This window comes from Bactrocera tryoni, chromosome 1 (genome assembly GCF_016617805.1).
Source record: "Bactrocera tryoni isolate S06 chromosome 1, CSIRO_BtryS06_freeze2, whole genome shotgun sequence".
In the NCBI taxonomy this organism is placed as follows: Eukaryota; Metazoa; Arthropoda; class Insecta; order Diptera; family Tephritidae; genus Bactrocera; species Bactrocera tryoni.
Genome location: NC_052499.1, coordinates 51,503,212 through 51,517,163, shown reverse-complemented (window position 1 = coordinate 51,517,163; position 13,952 = coordinate 51,503,212). Strand labels below are relative to the sequence as shown.

General features: G+C 34.5%; 1 protein-coding gene across 5 annotated transcripts in view; it reads right to left on the bottom strand.

Annotated features, from left to right (window-relative positions):
- Positions 1-13,952, bottom strand: part of LOC120775806 (sodium-coupled monocarboxylate transporter 1) — a 149,708-nt gene that overhangs the window by 9,425 nt on the left and 126,331 nt on the right. For all 5 annotated transcript variants that reach the window (XM_040106167.1, XM_040106182.1, XM_040106159.1 and 2 more), the window contains 2 exons: positions 2,239-2,413; positions 17-59 (listed from right to left, as the gene is read on the bottom strand). In XM_040106167.1, the coding sequence (XP_039962101.1) occupies positions 17-59; positions 2,239-2,413 (218 nt within the window). The remainder of the gene's footprint in view (positions 1-16; positions 60-2,238; positions 2,414-13,952) is intronic.

The following is a 13,952-nucleotide window of genomic DNA, read 5'->3' as shown; positions in this document are numbered from 1 at the left end:
TCGAAAAAATACTCACCAGTTTGTATGACATCGGCATTGATGGCTGCTTTCAAACCACCCTGTTGACGTAAGAAAGAAAAAAAATTAAGTTTTGAGCAAATAATAATAAAATTGCTAATAATAGTACTATCACTAATATTCAAACTTTTAAAATCATCACGAAATAAAAATAAAAAAAAAAACAAAAAAAATTAATAATTGAGTTTTTCACATAAATTTTCAGGTTATGTTAATACAAAAGTTGGAAAAATTTTCATTATCTACAACAGTCTGTAGCACGCGAAGTTTTGACGGAAATCTGTATAAGCCACGCTTAAAAATTCAACCAAGCTCTTCCCCTTGCGCTTCCCGACCACAGATCGCCGGTAAATTATTTTTTCTTGAATATTTTTCTTTCATTTCCAATGAGTTTCATCCTACTACATTTTTGTGCTTTCATAAATTATCTAATCTGTTCTATTACAAAAAGTGTGGAAAATAATACTACCGGGCTTTGAGGTAGTAATCGGCAAGAGCTAAGACCTTAATATCTAAAAATGCATTATTTAGAGGTTCTTTGGACAATGCGATCACAAATTACTATATTTAACAACAATTCATCTTTTCTATGCTTTCGGAAAAGCTGCGAATGATCTACCATTTACCAAGGATAAGAACTTTAAGCTTGATTCACGGTATAATGGATAAGATCTAACCTTTGCAAAGCTTAAGAACTTTCAGCCTCATTTCCTGTATAATATATTTAAAAAGCACTGATCTACTACATGATATATAAGACTCATAACAGGAATAAGTAACGTTTTCAGTCAGATTTGTAAATTTCCAACTTTTTTCTTATGACAAATTCAGTTTTGTTTGTAGGGACACTGTTGATTAGGACTGAAGCTCTTTGATAATATGAAGCTTGAAAATATTACGAACTTTAATTTTATCTAACATGTGGAACTACTTACGATCATAATTTGAATATAGCGCATATTATTAAACGTTCATCAAAGTTATTAATTTCGCCGACGTATCCATCAGTGGTAAAAGCTTGCGACCGTTTGGTAATTTCTTTGTTAAAAAAGGAAAACTTTTGGAAACACTGACTAATTTACATTTATTTAGGTAATGAATGTAATAATCGTGGCAATGAAAAATGTCGATAAAATGTATAACTCTGAAGAAATACCGAAAATACAAAAAAATGCTGTCAACTGAAATGCGCCGAGCTAAAAACGAGAGCCTCTCACGCTTAATTAAAAACAACTCGTTTAGGGGACAGCATGTCAAATATATCAAATTAACCACATATTGACAACTAAAGTGTGCTACTTTTTTGAACACAACTGCATTCACATGCTTTTGCAGTATGAGAGTATTCAATCAAACTTTTTGCTGGTATTAGTTTTAATCGGAGGCTACATATGATAAAAAAAACAGTGAAAAACAATAAAAAGCGCTTATGTATGTATGTACGTATGTATGTATATATATTAGGGTGGGTAAAAAAATTTGAATGTTTTTTTTCCGCTTGGTAGTCTGGAAAACTGGTTGATAGGCACCTCTACGAAACGCTGTCCATGTATGAGCTCTTTGTAACGAGAAGCTCTTCCGCCTAACAGTTTTCTATTTTTTCGTATTATCAGCTAGAAAAATTTATATCTCGCTGCCAACTATTTGAAAACGCTCTTCAAAAAAGGTCTAAACCGATAATAACCGTAAACCTAACTGTTTAACAGACATTAATTATTTGATTATTTTAAAGCAAAATTTTTCTTTTTCTGATTTTTATAATTCAATTAGAAAAAAATCATTTTAAATTGTAAATTTTCGATTAAGTTAAGCGTTTATGAGATATTCATTGTCAAAAACCAAGAAAAAAATAGAGGCGGAGAAATTTTCCGTTTCAATTAAGAGCTCATACATGGAGAGTGTTTCTTAGAATTGTCTATCAATACTTTTTTTGGGTTACTAAAAGAAAACCAAATATTCGTTTTTTGACACACCCTAATATATATACCATACAGATACGGATTCATGAGTATGTACACTCCGGCTGGCTCAAAACGGTAGTAAAAACGCTGGGTCGCTTCATTTATGTGAAAAGTGATAAAATAATGTGAGTACAAATTTACACTGGATTGACATGCATTCAAGCACGAACACACACATATGTACATTCACACTCATAAGGGAGAAAAAATTATTGTTAAATATTTTTTGTTGGACGCAACGCTGCGCTGTTGTACTTACCATGATGGTGAAAAATATGCAAATCAGAGCCATGCCCACAATGGATGCCCAATAGGGAATGCCAATTACGGTTGACAATGCGACGCTGGGTGTGTAGACCGCAATGCCTAGAGAGCAAAGTTGCCGCACAATATAGGTGCCGGAAGCGAGGCAGCGCACCAGTCGGCTCTTAAATCTACAAAACAAAACAAAAAGAGAGAGAATTACATACGGGTGAAAAAAATTAGAGCAAATTGTTTTTTTGTGCAATTAAAAAAGGTTATGCAAATCGCAGTGATTGCAATAAATTGCCTAATGGCTTTTTGTGTGTGTGCGTATAACGGTACCTTAATTAAATTAAATTCAATGGGTAATTGTGTGCCACGTCAAATAGTGGCGGAGCGCGTAATAGCTGGCATCTTATGGCGGCGCAAATTAAAGTTTTAAATAAATTTCGGTGTTTACGGCACATTTTCAACGCGGCTTTTGCAATTTGATTTTACTATAATTTTTTATTATTTCAGTATAAGCCGAAATACTTGCTTTTTTATGTCGGCAAAGCCATTTACGAGCGATTGGCAGCCCTGGCGCTGGCATTTCTTTGCTTCCAAAGCTTTTATGGCGCTTGTTTGTGTGTGTGCTTCAACTTTCTCATTTAAATTTCTTTTTTAACTTTTTATAGAATTTCACCTACACTTTTTATGGTGCATTGGCGCAGCGTTACACCTTGTTTGCTCTGCACTTCTCATGGCAACACATTTTTTGCCCGCCTTCCGCGTTACTTCGTTTATGCGCACGATTCTTTTCATTAAGCAACAACAATTGCAACAATAAGTACATACTTCTAGAATGGTTACGAGCACTCAAACTATGTTAAGTGCGTAAAATTTTTTCATGAGCGCCCATAACGCTTGCCGCCACTGCAGCCATGCAGTACAAATACTGCGAGCATATTTGAGTCCTTTCGTTAAGGCATTACTCTCTTAAGTGTTTGTCATTACAAAAGATTGTACACAACTTTTATATGAGAGGAAACACTTTGTGTTTCACCCGAATATGCAGATTTTGTTATTTATTTAATTGCCCAGTGCACCGAAAGGTGCAACAAAAGGCTGAACTTTGATTTGATTTTAATCAAATTTAGTTTCCTCATTACTCTTATCATCATCTTTTGCTTTATTTTGGGTTCTGTTAGTGCTATGTATGTATAACCGTATAGAAGTTTTCAAAACCACAGACCAGAGACCACCTTCCAGTGTCTAGGTTTTCTGGATCGAGAAAATATCTTAATCATTTTGAAAGAAGAAAGCTTGCCATTCAAGTTAAAAGGGGGTAAGGTTTTTAAGGTAAAAAATTAATTTTTTGCGAAATTATTTCTCAAATATGGATTTAGTAATTTTATTCGGACTTTTTGTACATTATAGAACTTACTTTTGACAATCTAAGGTAATTTTTTCATGCAAAAATATTGAAGCATAAGGCCGTAACAGAGCTTCTGTCAGAACGTCTTAAGAAAAAAAACACTTAGCGGTGTTCACCATAACTCCAATGACCAATGAATTCAAATAATCCTACAAGAAGTCGACTAATGGTGTTAAATCACAACTTATTGAGGCCATTCAATGTCACAGTTTCTTGCAATAATCGAATCTCAAAACTTATCTGCCAATAATTCGGTTGTTGCACGTGCGGTATCACACGTGGCCCCGTCTTGTTAGAACCAGACATTGTCAAGATTAATTTCTTCTAATTGCGGCCATAAAAGGTTTGTTATCAGCGATTTATACCACCACCCATTGACAGCAACGTTGTCATCAGCTTCATTTCGAAAGAAGTGCGGACCGATGACTCCACCAGATCAAAAACCACACCAAATTGTCAATTTAGTTGAATGTACTGGTTGAAATTTCATTAAAATATCTCACGAATTGAATTATATTTGTGATATTAAGGGAGTCAAAGGCATAGAGGTTCACATATTCGGTTTCGGGAGGCCTTAGCAAGTTATGGTCGGATTCAATACAGTTCCAGCACAAGGCAACATTTTGGGTGATACTTTTGATGTAAATACATATATCAAAGGACAAAAAGGTACTCATATTCGATATTCGGGCGCTTGAAAAAGTAATTTTCAGATTTTAATAATTTTTAGACGAGTGTTGGAGCACACTAACGATACTAATTGTTCTAAATTTTATTTCGAAATCATGCTTGGTGTTTGATTTTTCGGTTATAAAGTGAATGAAATTTAAAATTAAAATGAGGAGTAGGCGTGTTTTCAGACCGATTTCGCCCTATAAACTTGTATTTAATTAAATTGCTTACAACTTTAATATTTTACACCTTAGTGAATGATGTTATCGAATTCTGTGGCAACACTCTAATGGGTTTAACAGTTGTTAGTTTGGTTTCAATCTTTATGTTTGCGAGACCACATATGCCAGCCCGACCACCGACCACCGACGCACCAGTATTAGCGTTCGACTGTCGACACATAAATGTGCAACGCTGCTGCCTGTCGGGCAATTTCATAAGTACAAAACGCGCGCAAAAGTCGGTTGTATAAATTGGTGGTGCGCATAAAAGCGCGCTATGCTCACAAGCGGACCGAGCCGAAAACGTTCCACTTGCTGCGGTGCGTGATGACAATGTACTGTGCCGCTGGTGGCAATGCAACCCACATTAGTGGTTTTTTGGTAAACTTACCACAGCGCTCATAAAAGCAAAGCCGCAACGCAGTAGCGCACAAATATGCGATAAACTCTCAAGTGCTTCGGCATGTTTATGCTTCAGTTAATGCCATTAAATGTGCAAATACAGGTGGCTTTGCTGCGCGCTCCCTGCATGCTGGCAGATTGCAGGCGCGACATAATGGCTTGTTCGTACATATAGTACAAGCGTCTATCTTTTAAACAATTTCATGTCAATCGTGCGTAAGTGCATTTAAAACTCCTCCGACTTTATTTACACGATTCATTTATTCCATTTGTAGTCGGCTACGGCAATTAAACGCCCGATGCGTTCTTTGTATATTTTTAACGGTAAATCCACAATTGTGGGGCGTATAACTGTTAATTTTTTGGTAATTGAATGTCTTTTTTTGCTCTCTGTTTATATATCAAAAGTACATATATGAAAATATATTGAATATAGAAAATTTTCCTCTAAAATTTGATGTTGATCTGGGAAGTAGTTTCGAGGATATGACTGTATTTGTAAAAATTGTTTCATTTTACATTACACTAATCGACTATCAAAATTTTTTGTAAATACTTATTATTTTTATTTATTAATTAAATAAAATTCCTCATCAAAAAAATTCAACAAAAACAACGTTTTTTCAGATTTGCGAGGGCATGTAACCCTTTAAGCGATAAGACATTTTAAAAGTAGCCCGGATTCAGCGCAAAACCAGTTTTTTTGGCATAATATGTTGCCTACATTTGGGCGCAATAATGTAAAAATAGTAATACCGAGGCCAACATATTAAGTCTATCAAAAAATTCAAGATTTGTAGGTAAGAGGTGGGATGTAAGGTTTGATTAAGAGGTCGAACTGAATCCGGAATCTCACTTGGACCGTTTAGAGACCCGGTCTGTTGTATTACCTAAAATTATAATTTTATATGAAATAGGTCATAAGACGCTTATAGGCGAGCCTATCACAAATTTGTTGAAGCGGTTAATAAAAGTATCTGCGTAAGAGGTAAAGAGTTTGTATTTTCGTATAAATATGATGCTACATTGTCCGTTAAGAAATATGTTGCCTGCATTTGGGCGCAAAAATAGTAACATCGAGACCAAAATGTTAAGTTTATCAAAAAATTCAAAACTTGTACACAATAGCTAGTTTAGATTAGGTTAAGAGGTCAATCCGAATCAGGAATCTAACTTGGACAGATTAGGGACCAGGTCCGTTGTATTAACTAAAACTTATATTAGGCTCGACCTGGCCTATCACAAATTTGTTGAATCGGTTAAGAAACAGTTTCTGCGTAAGCTTTACCTCTTACGTCTGAGTTTTCGTATGAATATGGTGCTAGATTCTCCGTTAAGAAATATGTTGCCTACATTTGGGCGCCAAGGTTGAAGCACGTAACTCACATTAATTTTAATTTACATTGCGAATTAAATTAAAGGAATTTATCATAAAAAGTATTAATCTTGAAATAGAAAATCTGCTTACTAAATATTAACCTAATTAACATATTGCCAACTAAATTATTATTGGAAAATTATTCTTTGCTCTCCTCAATATTGGCAATTATTTTTTATGTCCACGAAACCACTATTTAATATGCTAAATGCAAGCGTGTTCCAACGAATTTAATGAGCATAACGGCCATGACAATCAATCACTGTGAATACAGAAATTCGTCAAGTGACTGATAAGTTGTGCTGCGCCAATGTCCCAAAGCGCTTTAACACACAAACACACGCGCTCACACATGCATGCAAGTATATGTATATGTAGATGTGCTTGTGAAAGCCTCTTAAATTGAAGATGGCTATAAATATGCTGGTATGCGTTTACAATGCACACTCCCACGCTGTACGTATGTATGTGGGCGCTGAGTAGCTGTCAACCGCTTGTTTTCATTTAAAATACTTTTTCTGTGTAATTTCGTAATTTATTGTTTTCTATAAATGCATGTAGAGCACATTCTTGTTCGGAAATTTGTATATAAATATGTAAACACATGCGAGCCTGTGTGTATGTGGGCATTTGAGTGTATAAAAATGCAGTTACACATGCTCTGAGTGCTTTGCGCTTCACTGGCATTTGCGGGTGGTGGATGTGGCTGTCATACGACTGCATATGACTGTCATAAGCCTACATTTAAAATGACTAGTTATGCATTACTTTACACCTAGTGTGAACCGGAAGTGCTAGTAGTTAGCTGATTGGCTTTTTTTATATAGGAGAGTGGTATTTTCTGTAATGTTAGCGTAGAAGATGACAGCTGTCAGATTTTGGTCAGAAATGTACTATTTACTTTTGCTGTATTTTTTCATATAGAAAAGTGATAGTTTTTGTAATGTTGGCTTAAAGGTGACAGCTGTCAGATTTTGGTCAGAAATATACTAGTGTTCTGTTAGTTTCAAAGATACATAATTTTTCTAATTGAATTTCAGAGAAAAACTTTTGGAAACCCATTCTATTAGTGGTCTAATGTTTATGATTTTACTACTAGTTGCATTGCAACGGAAAATTCTGGTTGTAAACTGAAGTTTTCCTGACTAGTTGGCTGTTAATATACTGATACATATGTAAATGCATTTATATGCAAATAACTGTTCTTCAATACATACATACATACAATGTGTTGATCATAAATTACCATTACTACCATTGTCTCTGCCATTTTGCAATTTGTTGCGGCAAACATTTTTATCTTTTTTATTTATACGCTTGCGTTTCAAATCGTTTTTTATGTTTACCAATTTCCCCACATCGATCAGACAGGCATTTCATGTTGTCATATTTGCCGGAATGCCACTTTCGCACTCGCCATCATTAATGTGTGCAAGTAATTTGTGCACAAGCGCCTCGGCTTATGCATGCGCGCACGCATGCATGTGACGGTGTATACGGCGTGTGCGTGTGTGTGCGCGCTTGATGACGTCGCGCAATATTTAACCACGACTACGACATAGTACATATAATAATTTGTTTACGACCGCAGGCAGTTTGCCACAAAATGCGAAATGCGCAATACACAAACGCCACGCGCCGCGCTCATTCCAGCGCTGCGAGTGCACACTTCTGGCGTTCGAGTGTAGTCATATAGGCGCACTTGTGAGACAACAAATGAGCATTAAAGCGCGTATGCGTATTTGCTTGAAAATTTAAAATTGCACGCCGACACGCTGGCATGTGTGGCAATTAAATCGCTGCGTAATGCGAAAATATTATCTATACTTTGCCGTGTTTTTAATATTAATTTCATATGCTCGAATGTCATTGTAGCGCGCTGCAGCTGGTGGTATGCGTAAATTATGAATGCACGCACACACACACACACACGCACTCACATTTAGCTTCTTTCGCGTATCAACAGTTTGCGCAACCTTTGCGTAAATGCTTGTGTCAATTAATTAAAGTTCTGTAGGCGGTTTTCCCACAAATAATGCAGGCATGTTTGTTTGTGTTGCATGCATTACGGTCATGTCGGACAACATGTCGTATGAGTGACATTAATTGATAATTTTCAACGGGAAGTTAAGTATTATTCAGCAGCGCCAGATAATTTTCGTCACTTGACTCATTGAAGACCTTTTGCAGTTTAAGCTTAAAGTGCTTAAAGTGGAGATAGTTCGAAATGTGTGGAAGTATTGGAAAAATTAAATGGTTTAAAATTGGTTTTACCAGTGTTGTCTCTCTATATATCGGGATTAGAGCACATATACTAGTATCTTTGGTGTTTGATTTTCCTGATTTCCTGAAAGACGTCTGGCAAATTGTTGTTTGCAACTCAGAATTCACTGTGGTGCATTGTTCACAAACGCTTGGAATCAAACGAAACGGAACGAAATTTTTTAAGATTTCACTCGCACAATCCGCACGAGCATTTTTTTGACCAACTGTGCGGATTCCAAAGTGAAAATTTTTTTTCTACGGTCAAATGTACATGCATTAGGTCACGTGATGATGATTGATGTTGTAATAGTTTCCGAAACAACAACTGATTTTGGACCTTTACAAAATTCGTTTTGGAGTGATCTCCAGTCTCGAATGAATTCACCATGTCATCGATAAACATTTGTACTTGGTGGAGCTTCATGAGTTAATCCACTTCGAAAATTTTAAAAAATAATCACATGAAAATATTCGTGTTTTATTTTTTATGGATGATGAATATTTGAAGTTACTGTAAGAAAGGCAAATAGCGATTGTGTGTGAAATAGTTGAGAATTGTAAGTTAACAGAATATAAAACTAGGATTGCCATATTTCAAAATATAAAAGGCAACGCTACAATCTCCAAATATAGTTTTCAGATCGAACCATTATAGCTTATAGCTGCCATACAAACAGACCACTCATAATCACGTCCTTATATGGAAACCTTTCTGGCTTGATAAACAATCTTTACAATATTTAGCATAGATTATTGCCCAAGATACCGCTATAATCTCGAATATATTATTCATATCAGACGACTGTAGCATATATGTAGCTCTCGTACCAACGGACAGATCATAAACAATATAAAGTTTTTTTATTTTTTGGGTTTCCATCAGTATTTCGCAAAATTTCATGTTACCTTCTATAGTCTCCTAATCAAAATCCACGATTCAAACTAATATAGGTACCATACAAATCATCTAAGCAAAATGCTGACACAACCTCAAACACATATACTTACAAACACATTTAAATAAGAAGAATACAGGCACAAGCTATCCACTTGTGTCCCCAGAGTGTGCTTATGTAGACGCATATGTGTGCCTTAGTTAGTTCCAAGAACACACTCTAGAACATACATATATAGAGATAATAATATCAAACGAAACTATAGAGTAGAATAAGGGGTTACACAAAGGTCGTTTACGCTGAAACACCCTCAACTTGCTGCTGATAGTGTGTGTGCGGTAGTTAGGCGTTGAGGTTGAAGTTCGACGCACTTAAGAAAGCTTTTATCGCACTTCCATGCATTCACGCGCTCCCAAACGCAAGCGACTGCACGCGCACATATCTACACACACATGCATGTATGTGAGTGTTTGCACTTTTTTGCCCACAAATACTTCCGAATAATAGTGTTTGGAACTCTTGAGCAGAACTCAGTGCTGAGTGTTTTATGGTGCAATTGTGGCTTTGTCTGCGCTTATGTATGTATGTGTATGTGTTGGTGGTGCTTTGGCGCACTGTCGCGCGCATGAATTACAGCTCAAAATCAGCTTATTGCGAATTTAACCTCAAGGACCAATGAGCGTTTCTATGGTTATGGCTCCTTGAGGGTCGATTAAAGTGTAGTTTGTATGGAATTTCCCTATCAAGCTGAGATTTCTTTGTAATTTACGCGAGGTGGGGGAAATGTGCGCGTTTAAAGCGTGTAGAAAATTGTTTGTTTGCTGTCGGGTGCGTAGTGCGTGGAACTTCGATTTGGCATGCCATGGTGGCACATTGTAGTAGTTATTTCAATTTCTAAGCGCGCGTTCTTTACATAAGAAGAGTGAACGTTGTTTACATTTAGCAACTGAAATCGTGACGAGTTGATCCCACTTCAAGATTTTTGGAAAATTAGCGATGTAACTATGAAACTTAAATGAAGTTTAATTTTGAAAAAATTTCAAAGAGATGATACGATTTTTTTTCTTCTCCTAATTTCAAAAAGAAAAGTGATGTTACGTTATTTTGCATTTTAGATTAAAAAAAAATCGAAATTAAGTTTTATACTGTTTACGATTCACTATATAACATGCACTATTAGGGTGATTAAAAAAAAAAATTTTTTTTTTTTTTAATTGGTACTCGCAAAAATAGGTTCCTAGACACCTCTAAGAAAGCCTCTCCAAATATGAGTCTTTAATTGTAACGGGAAGGTCCTCCGCCTAACGGTTTTCTATTTTTTCTTATTATCAGATAGAAAAATTTATATCTCGCTTCCAACTACTTGAAAAAATATTTTGTTAATTAGGTTTTGTAGGAAATTGAATGCTCTAAAATATGGTCTCTTACGATTTTTTCGTAAACCCAACCGTTTAAAAGATATTAACGGTTGAAATTTGACTATTTTTGGAAAAATTCTTTTTTTCTTATTAATTTTATAACTCAATGAAAAAAAATTATTATGAATAGATTTTTGGAGAGGCTTTCTTAGAGGTGTCTAGGAACCCATTTTTCAGGGTACCAAACGAAAAAAAAAAAAAATTTTTTTTGAATCACCCTAATATGCATTGATGTTTGACGATGAATATCTCGTAAACGCTTAACTTAATCGAAATATCGTAGTAGACCATTTTTATAGAGCAGTAAATTTCCTACAAAACTATGTGTATCATCATTCATAATAATTTTTTTTCATTGAGTTATAAAATTAATAAGAAAAAAAGAATTTTTCCAAAAATAGTAAAATTTCAACCGTTAATATCTTTTAAACGGTTGGGTTTACGAAAAAATCATAAGAGACCATATTTTAGAGCATTCAATTTCCTACAAAACCTAATTAACAAAATATTTTTTCAAGTAGTTGGAAGCGAGATATAAATTTTTCTATCTGATAATAAGAAAAAATAGAAAACCGTTAGGCGGAGGACCTTCCCGTTACAATTAAAAACTCATATTTGGAGAGGCTTTCTTAGAGGTGTCTAGGAACCTATTTTTGCGAGTACCAATTGAAAAAAAAAATTTTTTTTTTTGAATCACCCTAATGCACATATATGTAGCATAAAGGTTTCAGCTTCTTGACCGATATAACCAATATATAACCACTTTATAACCAAAACTTAAATAAAACTCAATATTATCGGTACAAAGTTTGACGGGTCAGCTAGTAAGCTAATAATTTACTTAAAGGCAAAGAGGTTGCAGGAAAAGTGTTCTGTGAGATTTGTGGCCTCGTTGAGCTGAAGGTGCTATATATATAGTAATGATGGCAAAACTAATAACTTTTATGAATATTTCTTATATGGCAAGTGCTCGGCATATTTTCAATTTTTTTTATAACAAAAATAAATGTATACTTATATAAAAAAATTAACTTTTCCTTAAAATAAATTATGTTTATTGATAATTTATGAATCGAACTAAAATATTATTACATTATTGCGTGTAATATAAAAATACGTTTTAAATAGTGCGCAATTGTTGTAATTTGTAATTGTGAGTAGGTATGCATGTAGGTGCGTAGAATTGCCGGAAACACGCCGGTAACGGAATGCTTTTCCGCCCACTCTCAACCACTGCAGAAGCAATAAAAATGCCAATGACTGGCGCAAATAACGAAATGATAAGTGAAAAGTAGAAAATGGCGAAGTGCGAAATGGCCGATAATGATATTGACAGCAAACGGATGCGGCGATTGTACGCGCATGCTGAAGCAACAACGCTTCTTGCTGATGAGCCAAAAGGCTGGGGATAGAGCGCAGAGTTATCATAATATTGCGGAGTAGCGCGGATGCCAGTCTGGCACTGCCGCGCTGTAATTAGCAGCAAGCAGCTCCGTCTGCATACATTGAAGTTTATTGAATAGTAATTTCTGTTAACTTTCTTTTGCTTTTGCATTACAATAACAAATATTTAAAACTGTGGCAATTTCATTTCATTATTAGTGTAGATAGTTAATTGCTTTATATGGAGAGAGTATGAGAAATACATACGCAAGCGAATTGCTTGAAAAGGGTAATGCACATAGGTTACGTATACGCCGTGTAGTCGATATGCTGCATGTTTTATAGAAATAATATTTTTATAATTTTTTTTGGCTTTAAAATTGAAAAAAATTTAATTAAAATATAAATTAATAATATATTATATATGTTAAATTAATTAATTTTTTTTAAATCAATATTTGTTTTGATATTTTATATTGTTTAATTTTTGTTTTTTTTTTTTTTTTTATCAAAATGGCACATCAAGTGCTAATTGAGCCCGATGGGGCTGCACTCCTACCTACCTACCTAGGTTTTGTGTAAAAAATTTGTAATTTTTGAAAAGTATTGTAAGCTTCACTTATTAACGTTTTAAGGAGTTACAGGTGTTTAAGTGTTTAAAAAAATTATACTTTGAATTCTACAACATCTCTATAATGTTGTCCTAAATTTTCAAGTTGATCCGAATAATAATATCGGAGATACAGCCTTGAGAATTTGTGCGCTCAAGGCTAGCGAAGTGCGCCGAAAACTACTCAACCGATTTTCAGGTAATTTTACTCAGGTCTTATGAACGAAGAATTTTTTTTTCGATTACAACTATTTGAAAAAATTTTCACTGAAATTTTAATTTTTTTCTAAAAATGTCCAAGTTAAGGACGAAAGTTAACCTTTTTCCGAGGGATCACCGGAAATGGCGTCGCAATGGCCGAGTTTAAAATATTTTTTCCAAAAATTTTAGAATTTCTTTGCTATAAGTCTATGGTTATAAAAAAATAAAATCTAACAAAATATTTCATTTTATATATGAGAAAAAAATTGTTGGAAGAAGGCTGTTTTTTACCCGAGGAATCACATGTAACCCCTTAAGGTATGTTTAAGGTTGAAAAAATAATATATATTTTTTTAGGCTTTGGATTTTTGAAATTTTTAAGTTTTTTATGCCCAGAAAAAGTTCAAATATCAACATAGTCGCCTTCAAAAGCTTTTATTTTTTGGCTTATTTAAATAGTTTTAATGGGTATAAAATTCTAAAAATAATATTGATAAAAAATAAATAATTTTTAAGCTACAATGCTTTTCCTCAATATAACTTATATGAACAATATTGAACTAAATTAGCAAGAAACGCTTTCGTTAGTTTGGAAATTGCTGACATTATCACACCTCGTGTGTTTTTAAATTGTGCAATGCTTTGTTATATATAAATTTTCGCATTTTACAGCACAAAATTAAACATTCGCTGACAAACTTTGTCGCGTCAAGCTAACAAGATGTGCCATTTAGCCTTTTCATTATTTGACATTCTTGCTAAGCGCTGCAAAATTTATCGAACGAATCACGATTCGCTGACTGCTTATGCAAATGACATGGCTGCTCCAGAGCGTCATAACTCTTAGCAAAATGCAAAGTTCAAACA